At 56.0% G+C, this 26,040-nt stretch overlaps 2 protein-coding genes across 2 annotated transcripts in view; one reads left to right on the forward strand and one right to left on the reverse strand.

Moving 5' to 3' along the window:
* CCDC157 (coiled-coil domain containing 157) overlaps positions 1–14,142 on the forward strand; it is a 36,689-nt gene extending 22,547 nt beyond the window's left edge. Inside the window, exons 6-11 of the mRNA XM_038763200.1 lie at positions 2,162–2,301; positions 8,388–8,543; positions 8,674–8,842; positions 12,236–12,375; positions 13,451–13,533; positions 13,691–14,142. Coding sequence (XP_038619128.1) covers positions 2,162–2,301; positions 8,388–8,543; positions 8,674–8,842; positions 12,236–12,375; positions 13,451–13,533; positions 13,691–13,922 — 920 coding nt within the window. The 3' untranslated portion in view covers positions 13,923–14,142. The remainder of the gene's footprint in view (positions 1–2,161; positions 2,302–8,387; positions 8,544–8,673; positions 8,843–12,235; positions 12,376–13,450; positions 13,534–13,690) is intronic.
* A 370-nt stretch (positions 14,143–14,512) lies between these two features.
* On the reverse strand, positions 14,513–20,824 carry RNF215 (ring finger protein 215). Its single transcript, XM_038763202.1, has 9 exons — positions 20,732–20,824; positions 18,559–18,699; positions 18,085–18,156; positions 17,896–17,981; positions 16,966–17,125; positions 16,649–16,765; positions 16,254–16,400; positions 15,130–15,232; positions 14,513–15,027 (listed from the first exon to the last, which is right to left on the reverse strand). Exons 3-9 carry the CDS (start codon positions 18,154–18,156, stop codon positions 14,981–14,983), a joined length of 732 nt encoding a protein of 243 aa, XP_038619130.1. The 5' UTR covers positions 18,559–18,699; positions 20,732–20,824; the 3' UTR covers positions 14,513–14,980.
* Between the last annotated feature and the right edge of the window lie 5,216 nt (positions 20,825–26,040).

Below are 26,040 nucleotides of genomic sequence, written 5' to 3' on the forward strand. Positions count from 1 at the left end.
GTGAGCCCACTGTTGGGTAGGGACTGTCTCTATGTGTTGCCAATTTGTAGTTCCCAAGCGCTTAGTACAGTGCTCTGCACATAGTAAGCGCTCAATAAATATGATTGATTGATTGATTAAACAGACACATTCCCTACATACTCTATTTATTTATTTATTTATTTTACTTGTACATATCTATTCTATTTAATTTATTTTGTTAGTATGTTTGGTTTTGTTCTCTGTCTCCCCCTTTTCGACTGTGAGCCCGCTGTTGGGCAGGGACTGTCTCTAGATGTTGCCAATTTGTACTTCCCAAGCGCTTAGTACAGTGCTCTGCACACAGTAAGCGCTCAATAAATACGATTGATGATGATGATGATTCCCTGCCCACAACGTGCTTCAAGTCTGAGAAGCAGCCTGGCTCAGTGGAAAAAGCCCGGGCTTGGAAGTCGGGGGTCACGGGTTCGAATCCCAACTCTTCCAATTGTCAGCTGTGTGGCTTTAGGCGAGTCACTTCAGTGCTCTGCACATAGTAAGCGCTCAATAAATACGATTGATGACTTCACTTTTCCAGTGCTTAGAACAGTGCTTTGCACATAGTAAGCGCTCAATAAATACGATTGATGACTTCACTTTTCCAGCGCTTAGAACAGTGCTTTGCACATAGTCAGCGCTCAATAAATACGATTGATGACTTCACTTTTCCAGCGCTTAGAACAGCGCTTTGCACATAGTAAGCGCTTAACAAATTCCATCATTATTTATTATTTATTATAGAAAGGCAAGGAATGTGTCTGTTTATTGTTATCTCGGTCTGCCTACCTTTCTGTCTCTTCATCTTTGAGTCAAATCAGGCAGTCACAGAGCGCTGTACTGTGCACTTGGGAAACTTCAATATTCATTCCATCGTATTTATTATGCGCTTACTGTGTGCAGAGCACTGTACTAAGCGCTTGGGAAAATACAACGATAAACAGTGACATTCCCTGTTCACAGTGAGCTTACAGTCTGCAGGGACTGTGCTAGGAGTTTGGAAACTCACTCCCTGCCCTCCTGGAGCGGCATTTAGTACAGTGCCCTTCACACAGTAAGCGCTCAATAAATACGATCGACACCACCATCCTTAGAATCACTCAATCCCTCGAAGATAGAGTGCCTTACCAGTGGCAGAGCACTGTACTACGCGCTTGGGGGAGTCCAATACAACAGAGCTGGAAGTGGCATAGACACCCCCCCCCCCCAGAGGGTGGGCACAAACTAGTCGTCTCCTCACTAACCTGTGGACAGTTGCCCGTCCACCCGCCGTGGGGGGAAGGGGAGGACTGGCGAGGGGCCCCACATAATAATAATGATGGTATTTGTTAAGCACTTACTATGTGCAAAACACCAGTCTAAGCGCTGGGGAGCTTACAAGGTGATCAGGTTGGGCCTCACAGTTTTCATCCCCATTTTACAGATGAGGTAACTGAGGCCCAGAGAAGTTAAGTGACCTGCCCAAAGTCACACAGCTGACAGTCGGCGGAGCCGGGGTTTGAACCCCTGACCTCTGACTCCAAAGCCGGGGCTCTTTCCACTGAGCCACTCTGCTTCTCTATAGAGTCAATCAATCGTATTTATTGAGCGCTTACTGTGTGCAGGGCACTGTACTAAGCGCTTGGGAAGTCCAAGTTGGCAACATATAGAGACGGTCCCTACCCAACAGCGGGCTCACGGGCTAAAAGGGGGAGACAGAGAAGAAAACCAAACATACTAACAAAATAAAATAAAGAGAATAGAGAAGCACATGGGAAAGGGACTGTGTCCAGCCCGATTGGCTTGTATCTGCCCCAGCGCTTAGTACGGAGGCTGGCACAATCAATCAATCAATCGTACTTATTGAGCGCTTACTATGTGCAGAGCACTGTACTAAGCGCTTGGGAAGTACAAGTTGGCAACATATAGAGACGGGCCCTACCCAACAGTGGGCTCACAGTCTAGAAGGGGCACATAGTAAGCGCTTTAATGATTCTTGTCGTTATTACTGGGCCCCGCCATCGCTGGGCCTCTTCCGTCCCCGGGCCTTTCCTGTCACGACGCTCCCGTCCCCGGGCCCCTGCCACCACCGGGTCCCCACCCGCGGCCCTCGGGAGCTCAATCCTTGGGGGACCCCCCCCCCCGACCCCTTGCCCCCCGGCTCCAGAGACCCGGGTCAGCCGGCTGGAGGACCAGGTGCAGCTGCTGAGCGGGAGGCTGGACGACGCCGGCCGGAGGCTCGAGCGGGCCGGCACCGAGCTGGACAAGGAGAAGGCCAGAGTGGAAAGCATGGCCCGTCACCAGGAGGTGAGCCCGGCCCCAGGCCGCCCCCATGGAGAATGGCTCCGTCCCTTCCCCACCGCCAGAACCTCTCCGGGCCTCAGTTCCCTCATCGGTAAAATGGGGATGAGGACCGGGAGCCTCGTGTGGGACAGTGACTGGGTCCAACCTGGGCTTCCAGGCTGTCCATCCATCCCCTCGCCCCCTCCTACCTCACCTCCCTTCTCTCCTTGTCCTGCCCAGCCCGCACCCTCCGCTCCTCCGCCGCTAATCTCCTCACCGTACCTCGCTCTCGCCCGTCCCACCATGGACCCCCGGCCCACGTCCTCCCCCGGGCCTGGAATGCCCCCAATCCCTCCGCCCATCCGCCAAGCTAGCTCTCTTCCTCCCTTCAAGGCCCTACTGAGAGCTCACCTCCTCCAGGAGGCCTTCCCACACTGAGCCCCTTCCTTCCTCTCCCTCTCCTCCCCCTCTCCATCCCCCCCCATTTTACCTCCTTCCCTTCCCTTCTTAATCCCCATTTTACAAATGAGGGAACTGAGGCCCAAAGGAGCAAGGTGACTTGCCCAAAGTCACACGCTACACAAGTAGCAGAGTGGAATTAGAACCCATGACCTTCTGAGTCCCAGGCCCGGGCTCTGTATATGCATATATGTTTGTACATATTTTTACTCGATTTATTTATTTTACTTGTACATATCTATTCTATTTATTTTATTTTGTTAGTATGTTTGGTTTTGTCCTCTGTCTCCCCCTTTTAGACTGTGAGCCCGCTGTTGGGTAGGGACTGTCTCTGTATGTTGCCAATTTGTACTTCCCAAGCGCTTAGTACAGTGCTGTGCACATAGTAAGCGCTCAATAAATACGATTGATGATGATGATGATGATGACTACTTTATATCTACCCCAGCACTTAGTACAGTGCCTGGCACCTAGTAGCCACTAAAAAAATACCATAGAAAATCCCAAAAACCAAAAAATCCCAGCCTGTGGGCTCAATGATGCTGATTCCTTCCTTCCTCCCTTTTTTTTTTTTAATGGTATTTAAGTGCTTACTATGTGGAAGACACTGTTCCAAGCACTGGGGTAGGTACAAAGTAATCAAGCGCTTAGTACAGTGCACCGCACACAGTAAGCGCTCAATCAGTCAATCAATCAATCATTGGCTCACAGTCTACGACTGAATGAATGAATCAGGTCGGACACAGTCATGTCCCCCGTGCAGCTCACAGTCTTAATCCCCATTTTACAAATGAGGGAACTGAGGCCCAAAGGAGCAAGGTGACTTGCCCAAAGTCACACACTACACAAGTAGCAGAGTGGAATTAGAACCCATGACCTTCTGAGTCCCAGGCCCGGGCTCTGTCCACTAGGCCGTACTGCTTTCCTCCTTCTTCCCTTTCCCTCTCCCTTCCCTTCCTCTCTTAGAGCAGCGTCGCTCAGTGGAAAGAGCCCGGGCTTTGGAGTCAGAGGTCATGGGTTCGAATGCCGACTCCCCCACATGTCTGCTTTGTGACCCTGAGCAAGTCACTTCACTTCTCTGAGCCTCAGTTCCCTCATCTGTAAAATGGGGATTAAGACTGTGAGCCCCATGTGGGACAACCTGATCACCTTGTAATAATAATAATAATAGCATTTATTAAGCACTTACTATGTACAAAGCACTGTTCTAAGAGCCGTGGAGGATACAAGGTGATCAGGTTGTCCCACGGGGGGCTCACAGTCTTAATCTCCATTTTACAGATGAGGTAACTGAGGCACAGAGAAGTTAAGTGAAATGCCCAAAGTCACACGGCTGACAAGTGGCGGAGCCGGGATTTGAACCCTTGACCTCTGACTCCAAAGCCCGTGCTCTTTCCACTGAGCCACGCTGCTTCTTGTAACCCCCCCAGCGCTTAGAACAGTGCTCTGCACATAGTAAGCGCTTAACAAATGCCATTATTATTATTATCATTATATTCATTTGGACAATAATTTATTCTTTTGGTCGTTCATCCTGTCAGTCATTCCCTCACTCAGTGGTATCTATTGAGTGCCCGTTGCGTGCCCAGCACATAGTAAGCGCTTAACAAATGCCATTATTATTATCATTTTATTCTTTTGGACAATAATTTATTCTTTTGGTCGTTCATCCTGCCAGTCGTTCCCTCACTCAGTGGTATCTATTGAGTGCCCACTGCGTGCCCAGCACATAGTAAGGGCTTAACAAATGCCATTATTATTATCATTTTATTCTTTTGGACAATAATTTATTCTTTTGGTCGTTCATCCTGCCAGTCATTCCCTCACTCAGTGGTATCTATTGAGTGCCCGTTGCGTGCCCAGCACTTAGTAAGGGCTTAACAAATGCCATTATTATTATCATTTTATTCTTTTGGACAATAATTTATTCTTTTGGTCGTTCATCCTGCCAGTCGTTCCCTCACTCAGTGGTATCTATTGAGTGCCCGTTGCGTGCCCAGCACATAGTAAGCGCTTAACAAATGCCATTATTATTATCATTTTATTCTTTTGGACAATAATTTATTCTTTTGGTCATTCATCCTGTCAGTCATTCACTCACTCAGTGGTATCTATTGAGTGCCCGTTGCGTGCCCAGCACTTAGTAAGGGCTTAACAAATGCCATTATTATTATCATTTTATTCTTTTGGACAATAATTTATTCTTTTGGTCGTTCATCCTGCCAGTTGTTCCCTCACTCAGTGGTATCTATTGAGTGCCCACTGCGTGCCCAGCACATAGTAAGCGCTTAACAAATGCCATTATTATTATCATTTTATTCTTTTGGACAATAATTTATTCTTTTGGTCGTTCATCCTGTCAGTCATTCCCTCACTCAGTGGTATCTATTGAGTGCCCACTGCGTGCCCAGCACATAGTAAGGGCTTAACAAATGCCATTATTATTATCATTTTATTCTTTTGGACAATAATTTATTCTTTTGGTCGTTCATCCTGTCAGTCGTTCCCTCACTCAGTGGTATCTATTGAGTGCCCACTGCGTGCCCAGCACATAGTAAGGGCTTAACAAATGCCATTATTATTATCATTTTATTCTTTTGGACAATAATTTATTCTTTTGGTCGTTCATCCTGCCAGTCGTTCCCTCACTCAGTGGTATCTATTGAGTGCCCGTTGCGTGCCCAGCACATAGTAAGCGCTTAACAAATGCCATTATTATTGTCATTTTATTCTTTTGGACAATAATTTATTCTTTTGGTCGTTCATCCTCACTCAGTGGTATCTATTGAGTGCCCGTTGCGTGCCCAGCACGTAGTAAGCGTTTAACAAATGCCATTATTATTATCATTTTATTCTTTTGGACAATAATTTATTCTTTTGGTCGTTCATCCTGTCAGTCATTCCCTCACTCAGTGGTATCTATTGAGTGCCCGTTGCGTGCCCAGCACATAGTAAGGGCTTAACAAGTGCCATTATTATTATCATTTTATTCTTTTGGACAATAATTTATTCTTTTGGTCGTTCATCCTGCCAGTCATTCCTTCACTCAGTGGTATCTATTGAGTGACCGTTGCATGCCCAGCACATAGTAAGGGCTTAACAAATGCCATTATTATTATCATTTTATTCTTTTGGACAATAATTTATTCTTTTGGTCGTTCATCCTGCCAGTCGTTCCCTCACTCAGTGGTATCTATCGAGTGCCCGTTGCGTGCCCAGCACGTAGTAAGCGCTTAACAAATGCCATTATTATTGTCATTTTATTCTTTTGGACAATAATTTATTCTTTTGGTCGTTCATCCTCACTCAGTGGTATCTATTGAGTGCCCGTTGCGTGCCCAGCACGTAGTAAGCGTTTAACAAATGCCATTATTATTATCATTTTATTCTTTTGGACAATAATTTATTCTTTTGGTCGTTCATCCTGTCAGTCATTCCCTCACTCAGTGGTATCTATTGAGTGCCCGTTGCGTGCCCAGCACATAGTAAGCGCTTAACAAATGCCATTATTATTATCATTTTATTCTTTTGGACAATAATTTATTCTTTTGGTCGTTCATCCTGTCAGTCATTCCCTCACTCAGTGGTATCTATCGAGTGCCCGTTGCGTGCCCAGCACATAGTAAGCGCTTAACAAATGCCATTATTATTATCATTTTATTCTTTTGGACAATAATTTATTCTTTTGGTCGTTCATCCTGTCAGTCGTTCCCTCACTCAGTGGTATCTATTGAGTGACCGTTGCGTGCCCAGTACGTAGTAAGCGCTTAACAAATGCCATTATTATTATCATTTTATTCTTTTGGACAATAATTTATTCTTTTGGTCGTTCATCCTGTCAGTCATTCCCTCACTCAGTGGTATCTATTGACTGCCCATTGCGTGCCCAGCACGTAGTAAGCGCTTAACAAATGCCATTATTATTATCATTTTATTCTTTTGGACAATAATTTATTCTTTTGGTCGTTCATCCTGTCAGTCATTCCCTCACTCAGTGGTATCTATTGAGTGCCCGTTGCGTGCCCAGCACATAGTAAGCGCTTAACAAATGCCATTATTATTATCATTTTATTCTTTTGGACAATAATTTATTCTTTTGGTCGTTCATCCTGCCAGTCATTCCCTCACTCAGTGGTATCTATTGAGTGCCCGTTGCGTGCCCAGCACATAGTAAGCGCTTAACAAATGCCATTATTATTATCATTTTATTCTTCTGGACAATAATTTATTCTTTTGGTCGTTCATCCTGTCAGTCATTCCCTCACTCAGTGGTATCTATCGAGTGCCCGTTGCGTGCCCAGCACTTAGTAAGGGCTTAACAAATGCCATTATTATTATCATTTTATTCTTTTGGACAATAATTTATTCTTTTGGTCGTTCATCCTCACTCAGTGGTATCTATTGAGTGCCCGTTGCGTGCCCAGCACGTAGTAAGCGTTTAACAAATGCCATTATTATTATCATTTTATTCTTTTGGACAATAATTTATTCTTTTGGTCGTTCATCCTGTCAGTCATTCCCTCACTCAGTGGTATCTATTGAGTGCCCGTTGCGTGCCCAGCACGTAGTAAGCACTTAACAAATGCCATTATTATTATCATTTTATTCTTTTGGACAATAATTTATTCTTTTGGTCGTTCATCCTGCCAGTCATTCCCTCACTCGGTGGTATCTACTGAGTGCCCGTTGCGTGCCCAGCACATAGTAAGCGCTTAACAAATGCCATTATTATTATCATTTTATTCTTCTGGACAATAATTTATTCTTTTGGTCGTTCATCCTGCCAGTCGTTCCCTCACTCAGTGGTATCTATTGAGTGCCCGTTGCGTGCCCAGCACGTAGTAAGCGCTTAACAAATGCCATTATTATTATCATTTTATTCTTTTGGACAATAATTTATTCTTTTGGTCGTTCATCCTCACTCAGTGGTATCTATTGAGTGCCCGTTGCGTGCCCAGCACGTAGTAAGCGCTTAACAAATGCCATTATTATTATCATTTTATTCTTTTGGGCAATAATTTATTCTTTTGGTCGTTCATCCTGTCAGTCGTTCCCTCACTCAGTGGTATCTATTGAGTGCCCGTTGCGTGCCCAGCACTGAGTAAGGGCTTAACAAATGCCATTATTATTATCATTTTATTCTTTTGGACAATAATTTATTCTTTTGGTCGTTCATCCTGCCAGTCATTCCCTCACTCAGTGGTATCTATTGAGTGCCCGTTGCGTGCCCAGCACTTAGTAAGGGCTTAACAAATGCCATTATTATTATCATTTTATTCTTTTGGACAATAATTTATTCTTTTGGTCGTTCATCCTGTCAGTCGTTCCCTCACTCAGTGGTATCTATTGAGTGCCCGTTGCGTGCCCAGCACGTAGTAAGCGCTTAACAAATGCCATTATTATTATCATTTTATTCTTTTGGACAATAATTTATTCTTTTGGTCGTTCATCCTGTCAGTCGTTCCCTCACTCAGTGGTATCTATTGAGTGCCCGCTGCGTGCCCAGCACCGGGGAAGAACAGAGAAAAGTCCAGACGCGTGCCGGCCGAACCCCCAGGGCCCCGCTTGAAAAACGCGGTCCCCTCCAACGGGGCGCGACCCGGGGGGTCTCAGCCTCGGTGGTCCCCTCTCCGTCCCCCCGCGCCCGGCAGGCTCTGCAGGCCAAGCACAGGATCCTGACCCAGCAGCTGAGCGGCGTGGCCCGGGAGCGGGAGGAGCTGCGGGCAAGCCTGGGGGCGGCCGACGATGCCCGCCTGCGGCTGGAGGCCGAGATGGGGCAGCTGCAGTGCCAGCTGACCGCTCAGCGGGTAAGCGGGTCCCCGGCCGGACCGACGGGATTCCCGGCTCCGGGGTGGGGGGGCTCCCCACATTCCGGTTCCCGGTCCAGACCCCCGTCTCCCGGGCCTCACCGTCTCCCGTGACGCCCTCCCACTGCAGGAGCTGCTGCAGAGCCTGCAGCACGAGAACCAGAGGCTGGAAGGGGCGGCCCAGGATTCCCGGCTGACCGTCTCCGAGCTGGAAGGGCTGGTCCGGCAGCTGAGGGAACGGGAACGGCTGCTTGTGGCCTTCCCTGCCCTCCACGTCCCGCCGGAGGCACAGTGGGAGAGTAAGCGGTGGGAAGGGGCAAGGGAAGACAGGGACCGCGCTCCTGCTCTCTCCCCCTCCCTCCGGGCTCGCATCTCCTCCTGCCTTCAGGACATCTCCATCTGGATGTCCGCCCGCCACCTAAAGCTCAACATGTCGAAGACTGAGCTCCTTGTCTTCCCTCCCAAACCTTGTCCTCTCCCTGACTTTCCCATCTCTGTTGACGGCACTACCATCCTTCCCGTCTCACAAGCCCGCAACCTTGGTGTCATCCTCGACTCCGCTCTCTCATTCACCCCTCACATCCAAGCCGTCACCAAAACCTGCCGGTCTCAGCTCCGCAACATTGCCAAGATCTGCCCTTTCCTCTCCATCCAAACTGCTACCCTGCTCATTCCAGCTCTCATCCTATCCCGTCTGGACTACTGCACCAGCCTTCTCTCTGATCTCCCATCCTCGTGTCTCTCTCCACTTCAATCCATACTTCATGCTGCTGCCCGGATTATCTTTGTCCAGAAACGCTCTGGGCATATTACTCCCCTTCTCAAAAACCTCCAATGGCTACCAATCAATCTGCGCATCAGGCAGAAACTCCTCACCCTGGGCTTCAAGGCTGTCCATCCATCCCCTTGCCCCCTCCTACCTCACCTCCCTTCTCTCCTTCTCCAGCCCAGCCCGCACCCTCCGCTCCTCCACCGCTAATCTCCTCACTGTACCTCGTTCTCGCCTGTCCCGCCGTCGACCCCCGGCCCCCGTCCTCCCCCGGGCCTGGAATGCCCCCAATCCCTCTGCCCCTCCGCCAAGCTAGCTCTCTTCCTCCCTTCAAGGCCCTGCTGAGAGCTCACCTCCTCCAGGAGGCCTTCCCACACTGAGCCCCTTCCCTCCTCTCCCCCTCGTCCCCCTCCCCATCCCATCTTACCTCCTTCCCTTCCCCACAGCACCTGTATATATGTATATATGGTTGTACATATTTATTACTCTATTTATTTATTTATTTTACTTGTACATTTCTATCCTATTTATTTTATTTTGTTGGTATGTTTGGTTCTGTTCTCTGTCTCCCCCTTTTAGACTGTGAGCCCACTGTTGGGTAGGGACTGTCTCTATGTGTTGCCAATTTGTGCTTCCCAAGCGCTTAGTACAGTGCTCTGCACATAGTAAGCGCTCAATAAATACGATTGATTGATTGATTGATCCTCTTCCCCCCTCTTCCCGGCCCCCGGATGCTCCACGGCCCCTCCGACACGCACGACTCGGTGGTCACCGAGGGCCCACTAACCTTCGTCACGCTCTCCCAAGCACTGCGACCATGCCCGGGAACTCCCCGCGGGCAGGGACTGGTTCTGCCAATTCTGCTGGAGTCTCCCAAGAAGCAGCGTGGTCTAGTGGCTGGAGCCTGGGCCTGGGGAGTCAGAAGGATTTATTTTATTTTGTTAGTCTGTTTGGTTTTGTTCTCTGTCTCCCCCTTTTCGACTGGGAGCCCACTGTTGGGTAGGGACTGTCTCTATGTGTTGCCAATTTGTACTTCCCAAGCGCTTAGTACAGTGCTCTGCACATAGTAAGCGCTCAGTAAATACGACTGATGAGGAAGGACCTGGGTTCTAGTCCCCATTCCGCCGCTTTCTCGGCGGCGTGACCTCAGGCAGGTCGTTTCGCGTCTCCGGGCCTCAGTTCCGTCATCTGTAAAACGGGGATGAAGGCTGTGAGCCCCAGGTGGGACGGGGATCGTGTCCAACCTGATTCGCTTGTATCTACCTTAGTGCTTAGAACAGTGCCTGGCACGTAGTAAGCACTTAAAGACCCCAATTATTATGGGCATTATTACAGTGCTCCACAGAGTACCCCAATTATTATTATTACGGTGCTTCCCCCAGAGTAGGTGCCCAATGGACAGTATCGATTGAGTAGACTTCCAAGGGCAAGCCGCAAATAGTTCCTAAGAAGGGCAGGTGCCCCAGCAGCGGTGGGGCTTAGTACCCCCAAGGCCAGCGGGTATTATTGGGGCCAGAAGCGAGCGTCTGGTAATAATAAAAATAATAATGGTATCTGTTAAGCGCTTACTCTGCGCCAAGCACCGTTCTAAGCACTAGGGTAGGTGCGAGGTAATTAGGTTACCCCCTGTGGGGTACCCAGTCTTAATCCTCATTTTACAGAGGAGGTAACTGAGGCACAGAGACGTGAAGAGGCTTGCCCAAGGTCACAGAGCTGACAAGTGGCCAAGTTGGGATTAGAACCCACAACCTCTGACTCCCAAACCCGTGCTTTTTCCGCTATGCCCCGTTGCTTCTTCATAATTCAAAAATTGCATCGTCTTTATCGAGCGCTTCCTGTGCACTGTGCTAAGCACTCAGGCCAGTTAATCCAATCGTATTTGTTGAGTATTTCCTCTGTGCGCTGTACTAAGCGCTCAGGAGGGCCAGTCTCCCGGGGTGGCCCGGGGGAGCGAAATTCCCGGGCAGCAGCCGCCCCACCCGGGGAACGAGTGGCGGAGCCGGGATTAGAAGCCGGGAGTCGGAGGGACCTCGGTCCTAATCCCGGCTCCGCCGCGCGTCTACCGTCGTGTGACTTGGGCAAGTCACTTCACGTCTCTGGGCTTCAGTTCCCTCATCTGTAAAATGGGGATTGAGACCGTGAGCCCCGCCTGGGACGGGGACCATGTCCCGATTTGCTTTTATCCACCCTGGTGCCTAGAGGCACCCGGTTCTCACCCTCAGGGGAAGCCTAACTTGTACTTCCCAAGCGCTCAGTACAGTGCTCTGCCCACAGTAAGCGCTCAATAAATACGATTGAATGAATAGTAAGTGCGTAACAAATACCATGAATAAAACCCCCCCGATTATCCCGTTTCTACCCCAATGCTTAGTACAGTACCTGGCACATAGTAAGCGCTTAACACGTACCGTCCAAAGAAGAGCCTCGGAATGAGCAGGTGGCCTGACTCCACGTGGACCCCCCCTCAAAGGGGGCAGCTGGAACCCCGAGAGAGCCACATTTTCAGGTTGGGGGGCGGTCGTCATCATCATCATCATCATCATCAATCGTATTTATTGAGTGCTTACTATGTGCAGAGCACTGTACTAAGCGCTTGGGAAGTACAAATTGGCAACAAATAGAGACGGCCCCTACCCGACAGCGGGCTCACAGTCTAAAAGGGGGAGACGGAGAACGAAACCAAACATACTAACAAAATAAAATAAATAGAATAGATATGTACAAATAAAATAGAGTAAAAAATATATACATATATACAGGTGCTGTGGGGAAGGGAAGATGGGGGGGATGGAGAGGGGGACGAGGGGGAGAGGAAGGAAGGGGCTCAGTCGGGGAAGGCCTCCTGGAGGAGGTGAGCTCTCAGCGGGGCCTTGAAGGGTCAGGCCCGGACAACGCACCGTCCCTCCTCACGCGTCCCTCGCAGGTTCCGGGGACGTGGCCGAAGACATGGAGCGCCAGCTGCGGGCCAACACCGTCCGCCTGCACGGCCTGGAGGAGGAGAACCGGCGGCTCCGGGCCTCGCTGGCCAAGGTGAAGGAGGGGGCCCAGCGGGGGACACTCCGGGTGAGTGGCAGCTCCCTCTTTCCTTCCGCCGCCCGGCCCGACCCCTCCCGCCACGGCCACGACCGGGGGTGTCCCGGGCAGATCCACGGTCCACAGGGCCCCGCTGGTCCTCGGGTGGGCTGGTCCCTCGGGCCCCTTATCGGGTCCGGCTGCCAGAGCCCTCACCTGTTCCCTCCCCGGAGCTGGGGGTGCCCCCTCCGACCCCACTTGGGCCAGGAACCTTATAGGCTTACCGCTTGTCCCACAGCACCTGTATATATGTCTGTACATATTTATTACTCTATTTAACTTGTACATATCTATTCTATTTATTTTATTTTGTTAGTATGTTTGGTTTTGTTCTCTGTCTCCCCCTTTTCGACGGTGAGCCCACTGTTGGGTAGGGACTGTCTCTATTTGTTGCCAATTTGTACTTCCCAAGCGCTTAGTACAGTGCTCTGCACACAGTAAGCGCTCAATAAATACGATTGATGATGATGATGTACATATTACTGTATTTTACTTGTACATATCTATTCTATTTATTTTATTTTGTTGGTATGTTTGGTTTTGTTCTCTGTCTCCCCCTTTTCGACTGTGAGCCCACTGTTGGGTAGGGACTGTCTCTCTATGTTGCCAATTTGTACTTCCCAAGCGCTTAGTACAGTGCTCTGCACATAGTAAGCGCTCAATAAGTACAATTGATGATGATGTACATATTTATTACTGTATTTTACTTTTACATATCTATTCTATTAATTTTATTTTGTTAGTATGTTTGGTTTTGTTCTCTGTCTCCCCCTTTTCGACGGTGAGCCCACTGTTGGGTAGGGACTGTCTCTATTTGTTGCCAATTTGTCCTTCCCAAGCGCTCAGTACGGTGCTCTGCACACAGTAAGCGCTCAATAAATACGATTGATGATGATGATGTACATATTTATTACTGTATTTATTTTACTTGTACCTATCTATTGTATTTATTTTATTTTGTGAGTATGTTTGGTTTTGTTCTCTGTCTCCAGCCTCTCTGAGTCTCTCTCAGAGCCAGCTGGGATCCTAATTCTGCTCTCTCTGGTTGTCCCATCGTCTCCCCCAGATGATCCCGCAAACCCAACTCTGGTCCCAGCCCCCTGGGGGGGCCCCGGAATGTGCGGCCACTTCTCCGAGCGTCTCCTCAGGGTGAGTCCCCCCGCCCCCCCCGGGAGGGTCCCTGGGGGGACGGCGACCTCATGGTGTGAGGGTGTCCTCAGTGGGTCCCCCCATCCCCGGGGCACACGTGGCATGGTTGGGGAGCGGGAGGATCCTGTTCCTAATCTTGTCCCCGCTCCCCTCCTAGCCACGCGACCGCATCCGACAGCCAGGCCAGCCGAGAGTGCCCGGGTCCTCCGCGTGGCGATGCTCAGGACGGGACCCCGCCTCTCCCCCCAACCGGCCTGCTCGTCCCCCCGCGCCCCGTGGACCTCGTAACCCTGTCGGCCGCCAGCCCCGTGAGCGAGCTGGCCAGACTGAGGGGCGCGGGGCTGAGGAGGGGCCGGGCCCGGTCCGCGCCCGGGCACCGGCGCAGGTAGACGTGGGGGCGCGGGGAGCGAGAGGGGCCACCCGGGGAGCAAGGAGAGAGAGAAAATGAGCGTGCTCCCCTGCTGAGCGGTTCCCCGGGCTCTAGTCTTAGAGGGGAGGGACCTGCGGATCGGATCGGGAAAAACAAGGCGGAGCGGCCGCGTCTGTTGGGACAGAGGCCAGGAACTCTGCCTGTCATTTCCAGAGAAAGGGAGAGGAAGGTGGGGGTGGCGGGGCCTGCAATCCTAGGTTTCTCCCTGCGGTCGCTCCGAGCCAGGGCCCTAACCTCACTAAAGCCTCCGTGGCGGGGGGGAAGGAGGCGGGCAGGGGCATAGATTGGTCTCGGTGGGCTCGGGAGGACGGTTGTGGTGCGGGCACGGGGCACGAGCTGGTAGTTAGCGGGTCGGGTCCACACCGTCCTCCCCGTGGGACCCGCGTCCCCCACCTCCTCCCCGTGCCCTCCGCTCGGCCCCGACCGCGCGGTCGCTCCCGCCGGCCGGACCCCGCCAGGGAGGCGATGCCCATCGCGGCGGGGGCGGTGGGACTCTCGGCGTTCCAGGGCGGGAACGGCCGCGAGACAGAGAGGAGGCCCGCGCGGCTGCGTGTCTTGTGGCTTTAATGGCACCGACTGTACAGAGAAAACTTGGTCCCGATCTCCCAGCCCCTCCACCCCCCACCTCCCCCTAATAAATACGCACCAGACAGACGAAGCCGTTCCCGGCTTTCCCGAGAGCAGGGAGGGCTTCGGTACTCCCGTGCCAGATCCGAGAGACATCCCGGGCGGGAACGGTTCCTTGGGGGCGGCCCCCACGACCCTGTCTCCGGCCTTCCCTCCTCCAGCGGTCAGGCCGGTGGTGGGGGGGGACGGACGGGCCCGAGAGGACCCCTCAGAGCCCACCGCTCAGGCCGTCCACTTGAGTGGCGTGCGCTGACCTCCCAGGCTGGCCCTCGCTGGTTGGGGGCCGGGGTTGTGGGGGGCTCCCCCGGGCCCCGGGAGACCAGGTCTGCTCCACGGGGGCGGCCGCACGCTCCCCCGGCCCGGTCCAGGGGCGTCCGGAGAGTACAGTGGTCAGCTGTCCTCCGACCCCGGGGCATCGTGGGCGGCGCAGCGGCTTCCTGTGGGGAATCCCGAGGGAGAAGCTGAGTCTCCGGACTCTTCCGTCACCACGGCCCCGGAAGCCATCCCGCTCCCGCTCGGGGCCGGGGCGGGGGGCTCACCCAGGATGTTGTGTTTGCACAGAGGACAGGTCTGCCTCAGGAGGAGCCAGGGGTCCACGCAGTCCCGGTGGAATTCGTGCAGGCAAGGGAGCACGCGCAGGAACTGGGGAGAGCACCGGGCGGCGGAAGGGGGGGGCACCCACGGGCACAGGTGGGCAGGGCGGGGGGCCCACGGAGAAGAAGAAAACAAGAATAGTTACCGTACTTGTTCGCATTCATTCAGTTGTACTTACTGAGCGCTTACTGTGGGCAGAGCACTGTACTAAGCGCTTAGAAAGTACAATTCCGTACTAGGTACCAGGCACTGTCCTAAGCCCTGGGGTGGATGCGAGCGAATCAGGTTGGACGCAGTCCCTGTCCCCGTGGGGGTTTACCCCCATTTTACAGATGAGGGAACTGAGGGCCAGAAGTGACTGGCCCGAGGTCTGAAAGCGGACATGTGGCGGAGGCAGGATTAGAACCCAGGTCCTTCCGACTCCCAGGCCCGGCTGTAGCCACTAGGCCATGCTGCTTCCTCTTGGAGGAAGCCGAGATAAATAAAATGATGGCATATCTACTCTACTTATTTTATTTTGTTAATATGTTTGGTTTTGTTCTCTGTCTCCCCCTTCTAGACAAGGACCGTCTCTATATATTGCCAACTTGTACTTCCCAAGCGCTTAGTACAGTGCTCTGCACACAGTAAGCGCTCAATAAACACGATTGATTTTTGTTAAGTGCTTACTACGTGCAAAGCACTGTTCTAAGCACTGGGGGGGGGATACAAGGTGATCAGGTTATCATCATCAATCATTTATTGAGCGCTTACTGTGTGCAGAGCACTGTACTAAGCGCTTGGGAAGCACACATTGGCAACACATAGAGACAGGGCTCACGGTCTTAATCCCCATTTTCCAGATGAGGTAACTGAGGCTCAGAGAAGTGACTCGCCTAACCCTAAGCCGGAATTCAAACCCACGACGACCTCCGACTCCGCTTCTTGGGGGACCGATGGGGTGGGGTGGGGGGCGTCCAGGGCCCTTCCAGCCGTCGCCCCCCCCCCCCCCCCAACCCTTACCCTTGGCCCGCTGGACTCGCCCTCCGCGGCCCCGGCCGGACCACCCTCCGCCCCCCGCTCGCCCTACCTGGTTCTTGCAGAACTGGTCCAGACAGACGGCACAGGTCTGGATGTCGGGCACGCGGGCCCGGGGCTGCCGGCCCGGGTGGTAGCGCCGGGTTTTCAGGGCCGAAAGCCTCCTCAGGATCCGCTGCTTCAGATCCAGCGGGGGACCCTGAGCACCGTCGAGGGAGCAATTTTATTTTGTTGATCTATTTTGGCTTATTTTTAGTCTGCCTCCCCCTTCTAGACTGTGAGCCCGCTGTTGGGTAGGAACCGTCTCTATATGGTGCCAACTTGGACTTCCCAAGCGCTCAGTACAGTGCTCTGCACGCGGTAAGCGCTCAGGAAATACGATGGAATGAATGAATGAATGTCAGGGGAGTGGGAGATGAGGAGGAGGAGGAGCGGGGCGCTGCCCACCTGGTCATCCCGGTCAGGCGGGCGGTGGCGGGACTGGCGCTGGGCTTGGACCACCAGGCCCGTGCCCAGGAGCAGGGCCACAAGGAGGATGGTATTCCACAGCTGCTGCAGGCACTTCTGTCGGGGGGCGGGAGGGCACAGCTCTGCTTCGGCCCCCCGACCCCCGGGGGGCTCGCCAGGGACACAGAATGTGCCTGGCGTCCCACGGTCCCCTCTCAAGCGTCCAGTCCAGTGCTCCGCACGCGGTAAGCGCTCGATAAAAAGGACCGCCGGACCCAATGGGCGTCATTTCACCGGAGAAGCCGTCGGCCGCTCACCTGGCCCCGGGAGCCGGCCTCCTCCGGGCAGATGACCCCCTGCCACTCCCCGTAGAGCCCGCCGCGGGACAGGCCGCACGTCGACCACAGCGTCAGGGTGACGCCCACGTTCTCCAGGAGCATGGCCTGGTACGTGATCTTGGCGGTGGCCTGGAGTCCCCTGCGGGGGGGAAAAGTCGCAGGGCCAGGCTGGGTGCCCAGGGCCCCCGACCTCGCGGCGGCGGGCACGGAGCTCGGAGGGGGGTGTCTGTGTGTGTGGGAGGGGGGGGGGAGGACCTCCTCCAGGCGGCCTTCCCAGACTGAGCCCCTTCCTTCTTCTCCCCCTCGCCCCCCTCTCCATCCCCCCATCTTACCTCCTTCCCTTCCCCACAGCACCTGTATATATGGTTGTACATACTTATTACTCTATTTATTTATTTTACTTGTACATTTCTATCCTATTTATTTTATTTTGCTGGTATGTTTGGTTCTGTTCTCTGTCTCCCCCTTTTAGACTGTGAGCCCGCTGTTGGGTAGGGACTGTCTCTATGTGTTGCCAATTTGTACTTCCCAAGCGCTCAGTACAGTGCTCTGCACATAGTAAGCGCTCAATAAATATGATTGATTGATTGAGGGGGAGGTTGGGGCGACTAGCGCAGGCTTTTGGCCACCTGATCAAGGCGATAACAACGATTATAACAACTGCAGTCTTTGTTAAGCGCTCACGACGCGCCCAGCACCGTTCTAAGCGCTGAGGTGGCTACAGGCAGATCGGGTGGGACGCAGTCCCCGTCCCCTGTGGAGCGCCCAGTCTTCATCCCCAGATGAGGGAACTGGAGGCCCAGAGAAATGCAGTGACTTGCCCGAGGCCACACAGCGGACGTGGGGCGGAGCCGGGATTAGAACCCAGGTCCCCCGACTCCCGGGCCCTCCCTCCCCGACTGTCCTCACCGCAGCAGGGCCGCCAGCAGCTTGGTGACGTTGTCTGAGGTCTGGACGACGATGACCGGCTTGGACAGGACCTGGGACACGTCCAGCTTCTCGGGGAGGGGGCGGGGGGCAAGCAGGGACCGGTCACCGTGAGCTGGGGGTCTCCGGTCTGACCCCGCCGCCGCCCCCCGCCCCCTCCGAGCCCCCTACCTCGTGAAGGGCATTCTGGTTCAGCGCCAAGATGAGCAGCGCCGACGCTCCCAAGACCAGGGCCCGCTTCATCTGGCACGTGGGGACGGGACGGGGGCGGGAAAGAGCACCGGGCCGTTCGCTAAGCACTTACTCTGAGCCAAGCGCCGCGTAACGAACGCTACTGTGGCTAGCCGGTCCTCAAATGAGTACCAGCCCCTGTCCCACACGGAGTAGGAGGAGAGAAGACAGGGATTTCATCCCCGACTTGAGGGGGCGGAGGCTCAGGGAAGCGCCCAAGTTCATACGGCAAGGCGAGCGGCGGGGTGGGGATTAGAACCCGGGTCCCTTGACCGCCCCCAGGCCCGGTCTCTTTCCTCCACTGACAGAAGGGTCACCCGACGACAGAGGGGTCTCTCCCCTTGGCCGACCACCACCAGAGGTGGACCCTCTGCGGAGGGGCCGCCGTGCCCCCTCCCCCCGGGCCGGACCCACCTTGTCCACCACGCTGGCTGCGGCGGCGAAGGTGTCCTGGGTGGGGCCCTGCTTGGGCTCGCCCTGCTCTTCGCCCACGGGCACGACCCCGATCCAGCCGGCCTCCGGCCCGGCCTCCAGCTCCGGCTCCGCTTCGTCCACCTGCGGCCCGGACCCGTGGTCAACGCGCTGGGCCTCCGTCCGCCCACCCCACGGCCGGCCCCACCCCCGGGGGAGCGGGACCTGCGGCTGTGCTGAGCGCCCGGGGCCTCTGCCCGCCCATCCCACAGCCGGCCCCTTCGCCCGAGGGGCAGGGCCTGATCCCCGCTTGTGCCCTCCGGCTGTGGTCAACGCCCTGGACCTCTGCCCGCCCATCCCACAGCCGGTCCCTTCACCCGAGGGCCAAGGCCTGCACCCAGCCTGTGCCCTCCAGCTGTGGTGAGCGCCCTGGGCCTCTGCCCGCCCATCCCACAGCCTGCCCCTTCGCCCGAGGGGCAGGGCCTACACCCCACCTGTGGCCTGCAGCTGTAATCAGCGCCCTGGACCTCCGTCTGCCCATCCCACAGCAGGCTCCTTTGCCTGAGGGGCAAGGCCTGCACCCTGCCTGTGCCCTCCAGCTGTGGTGAGCGCCCTGGGCCTCTGCCCGCCCATCCCACAGCCGGCCCCTTTGCCCAAGGGGCAGGGCCTACACCCCACCTGTGGCCTCCAGCTGTGGTGAGCGCCCCGGGCCTCTGTCTGCCCATCCCACAGGCGGCCCCTTCGCCCGAGGGGCAGGGCCTACACCCCACCTGTGGCCTGCAGCTGTGGTGAGCACCCTGGGCCTCTGCCCATCCCACAGCTGGCCCCTTTGCCTGAGGAGCAGGGCCTACACCCCACCTGTGGCCTGCGGCTGTGGTCAGCACCCTGGGCCTCTGCCCGCCCATCCCACAGCAAGCTCCTTTGCCCGAGGGGCAGGGCCTACACCCCACCTGTGGCCTGCGGCTGTGGTCAGCGCCCTGGACCTCTGTCTGCCCATCCCACAGCAGGCTCCTTCACCCAAGGGAGAAGGCCTGCACCCTGCCTGTGCCCTGCAGCTGTGGTGAGCGCCCCGGGCCTCTGCCCACCCATCCCGCGGCCAGCCCCTTTGCCCGAGGGGCAAGGCCTGCACCCTGTCTGTGCCCTGCAGCTGTGGTGAGCGCCCTGGGCCTCTGCCCGCCCATCCCACGGCCGGCCCCTTCACCAGAGGGGCAAGGCCTGCACCCTGTCTGTGCCCTCCAGCTGTGGTCAACGCCCCGGGCCTCTGCCCGTGCATCCCATAGCTGGCCCCTTCACCCGGGGGGCAAGGCCCGCACCCTATCTGTGCCCTGCAGCTATGGTGAGCGCCCCGGGCCTCTGCCCGCCCATCCCACAGCCGGCCCCTTCACCTGAGGAACAGGGCCTACACCCCACCTATGGCCTGCATCTGTGGTGAGCGCCCTGGACCTCCGTCTGCCCATCCCACAGCAGGCTCCTTTGCCCGAGGGGCAAGGCCCGCACCCTGTCTGTGCCCTGCGGCTGTGCTGAGCGTCCCGGACCTCTGTCTGCCCATCCCGCAGCCGGCCCCTTTGCCCGAGGGGCAGGGCCTACACCCCACCTGTGGCCTGCGGCTGTGGTAGGCGCCCCGGGCCTCTGTCTGCCCATCCCCCAGCCGGCCCCTTTGCCTGAGAAGCAGGGCCTACACCCCACCTGTGCCCTGCGGCTGTGGTGAGCGCCCCATGCCTCTGCCCACCCATCCCTTAGCCAGCCCCTTTGCCCGAGGGGCAAGGCCTGCACCCTGTTTGTGCCCTCCAGCTGTGGTGAGCGCCCCGGGCCTCTGTCTGCCCATCCCCCAACAGGCTCCTTCGCCCGAGGGGGAGGACCTACACCCCACCTGTGGCCTGCAGCTGTGGTGAGCGCCCCGGGCCTCTGCCCGCCCATCCCCCAGCAGGCTCCTTCGCCCGAGGGGCAAGGCCCGCACCCCGTCTGTGCCCTGCGGCTGTGGTGAGCGCCCCGGGCCTCTGCCCGCCCACCCACCCCGCAGCCGGCCCCTTCGCCCGAGGGGCAAGGCCTGCCCCACCCCGCCTGTGCCCTGCGGCTGTGCTGAGCGCCCTGGGCCTCCGCCCATCCCTTCCCCCCTGTCCTTGGCCGGGGGTGAGGGCTGCCCGGAGGAGGCGGGGGGGGGGGGGGGGTGTCTCACCAGGACGAGGCGGCCCTGCAGGGGCTGGGCGGGGCCGGGGCCGCCCAGGAGCGCCCCCTGCAGGGTGTAGCGGGCCTGGGGCCGGCGCAGCAGCACGTCCACGCGGGCGGACCCGGCCCCGGCCCCGGCCCCGGCCCCCGCCCCGCTCCCCGCCAGGCCGAGGCAGCGCGGGAGGAGCAGTGGGCCCAGCACCACCAGCACCAGCGGCACCAGCCACGCCGGCGGGGGCGGCGGACACGGCGGGGGAGGGCACCACGGGGGCGGCGGCGGGGGACACGGCGAGGGCAGCGCCCCGGGACCCATGGCAACGGCCCGGGAGACGGGCAGCCGGCCGGGGGCGGGCGGGCGGAGGGGGGAGCGCGCCTGCGCAGACGGACGGACAGGCCGGGGACGGGGGGGGGGTGGGGGGAGCGCGCCTGCGCAGACGGACGGACCGGCCGGGGGCGGGGCCGAGAGCGGGGGTGGGAGGGAGGAGCGCGCCTGCGCAGACGGACGGACGGACGGACGGACGGACGGACAGGCTGGGGGCGGGGGGAGGGAAGGAGCGCGCCTGCGCAGGCGGACGGACGGACCGTCCGGGATCGGGGCCGGGAGCAGGGAGGGAGGGAGCGCGCCGGCGCAGACGGACCAACTGGGGGCGGAGGCGGGAGCAGGGAGCGAGTGAGGGAGGGCGGGCGCCTGCGCAGACGGACGGACGGACGGACCGTACGGGGGCGGGGCCGGGAGCGGGGCGGGAGGAATGGAGCGCGCCTGCGCAGACGGACCAGCTAGGGGCAGGGCGGGCGCCTGCGCAGACGGACGGACGGACCGGCCGGGGGCGGGGCCGGGAGCGGGGAGGGCGGGAGGGAGGGAGCGCGCCCGCGCAGACGGACCAACTGGGGGCGGAGCCGGGAGCAGGGAGGGACGGAGGGCGGGCGCCTGCGCAGATGGACAAGCTAGGGGCAGGGCGGGCGCCTGCGCAGACGGACGGACGGACCGGCTGGGGGCGGGGCCGGGAGCAGGGAGGGCGGTAGGGAGGGAGCGCGCCCGCGCAGACGGACCAACTGGGGGCGGAGCCGGGAGCAGGGAGGGACGGAGGGCGGGCGCCTGCGCAGACGGACGGATGGACCGGCCGGGGCCGGGAGCGGGGAGGAATGGAGCGCGCCTGCGCAGATGGACAAGCTAGGGGCAGGGCGGGCGCCTGCGCGGACGGACGGACGGACCGCACGGGGGCGGGGCCGGGAGCAGGGAGGGAGGAATGGAGCGCGCCTGCGCAGGCGGACCAACTGGGGGCGGAGGGCGGGCGCCTGCACAATCAATCAATCAATCAATCAATCGTATTTATTGAGCGCTTGCTGTGTGCAGAGCGCTGGACTAAGCGCTTGGGAAGTACAAGTCGGCAACATCTAGAGACGGTCCCTACCCAACAGTGGGCTCACAGTCTAGAAGGGGGAGACAGAGAACGAAACCAAACATACTAACAAAATAAAATAAAGAGAATAGATATGGACAAGTAAAATAAATAAATAAATAAATAGAGTAATAAATATGTACAAACGTACAGACATATATACAGGTGCTGTGGGGAAGGGAAGGAGGTAAGATGGGGGGGATGGAGAGGGGGACGAGGGGGAGAGGAAGGAAGGGGCTCAATCTGGGAAGGCCTCCCGGAGGAGGTGAGCTCTCAGTAGGGCCTTGAAGGGAGGAAGAGAGCGAGCTTGGCGGATGGGCAGAGGGATTGGGGGCATTCCGGGCCCGGGGGATGACGGGGGCCGGGGGTCGATGGCGGGACAGGCGAGAGCGAGGTACAGTGAGGAGATTAGCGGTGGAGGAGCGGAGGTTGCGGGCTGGGCTGGAGAAGGAGAGAAGGGAGGTGAGGTAGGAGGGGGCGAGGGGATGGACAGCCTTGAAGCCCAGGGTGAGGGGTTTCTGCCTGATGCGCAGATTGATTGGTAGCCACTGGAGGTTTTTGAGGAGGGGAGTAATATGCCCAGAGCGTTTCTGGACAAAGATAATCCGGGCAGCAGCATGAAGTATGGATTGAAGTGGAGAGACACGAGGATGGGAGATCAGAGAGAAGGCTGGTGCAGTAGTCCAGATGGGATAGGACGAGAGCTTGAATGAGCAGGGTAGCGGTTGGGATGGAGAGGAAAGGGCGGATCTTGGCAATGTTGCGGAGCTGAGACCGGCAGGTTTTGGTGACGGCTTGGATGTGAGGGCGGAGTCGAGGATGACACCAAGGTTGCGGGCTTGTGAGACGGGAGAGATGGTAATGCCGTCAACAGAGATGGGAAAGTCCCCCTTTTAGACTGTGAGCCCACTGTTGAGTAGGGACTGTCTCTATATGTTGCCAACTTGTGCTTCCCAAGCGCTTAGTACAGTGCTCTGCACACAGTAAGTGCTCAATGGATACGATTGATGATGATGATGATGATGAAAGTCAGGGAGAGGGCAGGGTTTGGGAGGGCGGGGCCGGGAGCCTGGAGGGAGGAATGGAGCGCGCCTGCGCAGACGGACGGACGGACGGAGCGTACGGGGGCGGGAGGGAGCGCGCCTGCGCAGACGGACCATCTGGGGGAGGGGCCGGGAGGGAGGAATGGAGCGCGCCTGCGCAGACGGACCACCTGGGGGCGGGGCCGGGAGGGAGGAATGGAGCGCGCCTGCGCAGACGGACCGTACGGGGGCGGGAGCGGGGAGGCAGGGAGTGCGCCTGCGCAGACGGACCAACTGGGGGCGGGGCCGGGAGCAGGGAGAGAGGGAGGGCGCCTGCGCAGACGGACTGCCCGGCTGGGCGCGGGGCCCGGAGCAGCGAGACGGCGGCGGACCGGATGTGGCGGGCAGAGCGGCCGCGGAGGACCGCCGTGGGGCCCCGCCCCTCCCCGCCTCACCACAGCTCAGGCGCTTACAATTACGATAATAACGATGATAATCGCAATAATGATGCTATTTGTTAAGCACTCACTATGTGCTAAGCACTGGTCTGAACGCCGGGGGAGAGACACGGACATCAGGTTGGCCCACTTGGGGCTCCCAGTCTTCTTCCCCATTTTACAGGTGAGGTCACTGAGGCACAGAATAATAATAATAATAATGATGGCATTTATTAAGCTCTTACTATGTGCAAAACATTGTTCTAAGCGCTCAGGAGGTTACAGGGTGGTCAGGCTGTCTACCGTGGGGCTCACAGTCTTCATCCCCATTTGACAGGTGAGGTCACTGAGGCCCAGAGAATAATAATAATAATAATAATGGCATTTATTAAGCGCTTACTATGTGCAAAACACTGTTCTAAGCGCTGGGGAAGTTACAAGGTGATCAGGTTGTCCCACGGGGTCTCACAGTCTTCATCCCCATTTGACAGATGAGGGAACTGAGGCCCAGAGAAGAATAATAATGATGATGGCATTTATTACGGGCTATGTGCAAAGCACTGTTCTAAGCGCAGGGGAGGTTACAGGGTGATCAGGTTGTCCCACGGGGGGCTCACAGTCTTAATCTCCACTTTACAGATGAGGGAACTGAGGCCCAGGGAAGTGAAGTGACTTGCCCAAAGTCACACAGCTGACAATCGGTGGAGTTGGGATTTGAACCCACGACCATTGACTCCAAAGCCCAGGCTCTTGCCACTGAGCCCCGCTGCTTCTCAGTGCCTGGCCTAGAATAAGCGCTTAACAAGCATCTAGTACAATGCTCTGCACATAGTGAGCACCTAATAAATTCCATTGATTGATTAACGAATACCATTTATATATAGGCAAACATATATGAATTATTTAATTATATAGAATATGGATATTTGTAGATATAAATGTAAATTTAATATCAAATATGAATATTTATGTATGTATAAATGCACATGTATATGTGTGTGTATATATATGTGTGTGTGTATGTGTATATATATGTATGTGTATATATATATGTGTATATATATATATATACACACATATATCACATATTTGCCACCTCTCCCCAGCACTTGTCTGCTCTTTGAGTGCAGGATTAAGACTGTGAGCCCCATGTGGACCAGGGACTGTGTCCAACCTGATCAGCTTCCATCTACCCCAGCGCTTAGGACAGTGCCTGGCACATAGTAAGTGCCTAACAAATGCCATCATCATCATCATTATTATTATTTGTATTATGAAGAAAGCTGTAACTCCCTTGGGGATAGAGAATCCCCTTCCAGTGCAGTTGTGGGGACGGGGGCTACCTGGGTCACACGTGAGCCCGTTGTGGGCAGGGATTGTCCGTCTTTATTGCCGTATTGTACTTCCCAAGCGCTCAGTACAGTGCTCTGCGCACAGTAAGGGTTCGCTATATTCATTCATTCACTCAGTCGTATTTATTGAGCGCTTACTGTGTGCAGGGCACTGTACTAAGCGCTTGGGAAGTCCAAGTTGGCAACATATAGAGACGGTCCCTACCCAACAGCGGGCTTACAGTCTAGAAGGGGGGGATATATACGATTGAATGAATTTATGTTTGCACCAGCTGCTAGACTGGAAGCCCCCGGAGGGCAAGGAGTCCGGCCCTCGTCCTCTAGAGTTGTGGTCGTTTGGGATGTGCCTCAGTTCCCTCAACTGTGAAATGGGGACTGAGGGCCGGGAGGCCCGTGTGGGACACGAAGCGCGTTCCAAGCGCTTATCACCGCGATAATTTTATTATTATTAATAACCACGTCCAGGTCGCAGAATCTTTCTGGGCCTGAGACACATACGCTCTCAGCCTGCGATCCCTGGGTGGGGCAGCGGCAGTCGTGGCAATCAATCAATGCTATTTATTGAACGCTTACCACGTTCAAAGCACTGTACTGAGCGCTTGGGGGAGTCCAGCACGGCAGAATTAGCAGACACGCTCCCTGCCCACAGTGAGCTTAAAATCCAGAGTGGCGGGGGGGGCGGGGGGAGGTCTCCTCAGTTTGGCATACATCGAAAGCACTTAGTGAAGGATTCTGGAAGCAAGGTTCTCCTAATGAGCTCCCACAAGGAGCTGCCAGTCTAATAATAATAATGATGGCATTTATTAAGCGCTTACTATGTGCAAAGCAGTCATTCATTCAATCGTATTTATTGAGCGCTTACTGTGTGCAGAGCACTGTACTAAGCGCTTGGGAAGTACAAGCTGGCAACACACAGAGACGGTCCCTACCCAACAACGGGCTCACAGTCTAGCGTTCAACCCTTACTAAGCACTAAGCCCTGTGCTAAACAATCAATCAATCGTATTTATTGAGCGCTTACTGCGTGCGCTCAACACACAGCTCACACCCACGGGGCTCCCCGTAAGGGAGAACGCGCACTGAACTCCCCCATTTTCCAGATACGGTA

Source organism: Tachyglossus aculeatus, chromosome 21, assembly GCF_015852505.1.
Source record: "Tachyglossus aculeatus isolate mTacAcu1 chromosome 21, mTacAcu1.pri, whole genome shotgun sequence".
In the NCBI taxonomy this organism is placed as follows: domain Eukaryota; kingdom Metazoa; phylum Chordata; class Mammalia; order Monotremata; family Tachyglossidae; genus Tachyglossus; species Tachyglossus aculeatus.

Bases quoted from the DNA above. Each gene is read 5' to 3' on its own strand.
- RNF215 (XM_038763202.1), bottom strand. From the start codon at position 18,156: ATGAAGCGGGCCCTGGTCTTGGGAGCGTCGGCGCTGCTCATCTTGGCG. The intron at 16,766-16,965 runs GTGAGCGGCCGA...GCCCCCCGACAG, and splicing joins AGGCCGGCTCCCGGGGCCAG to AAGTGCCTGCAGCAGCTGTG. The intron at 15,233-16,253 runs GTAGGGCGAGCG...TGCTCTCCCCAG, and splicing joins ACCAGTTCTGCAAGAACCAG to TTCCTGCGCGTGCTCCCTTG.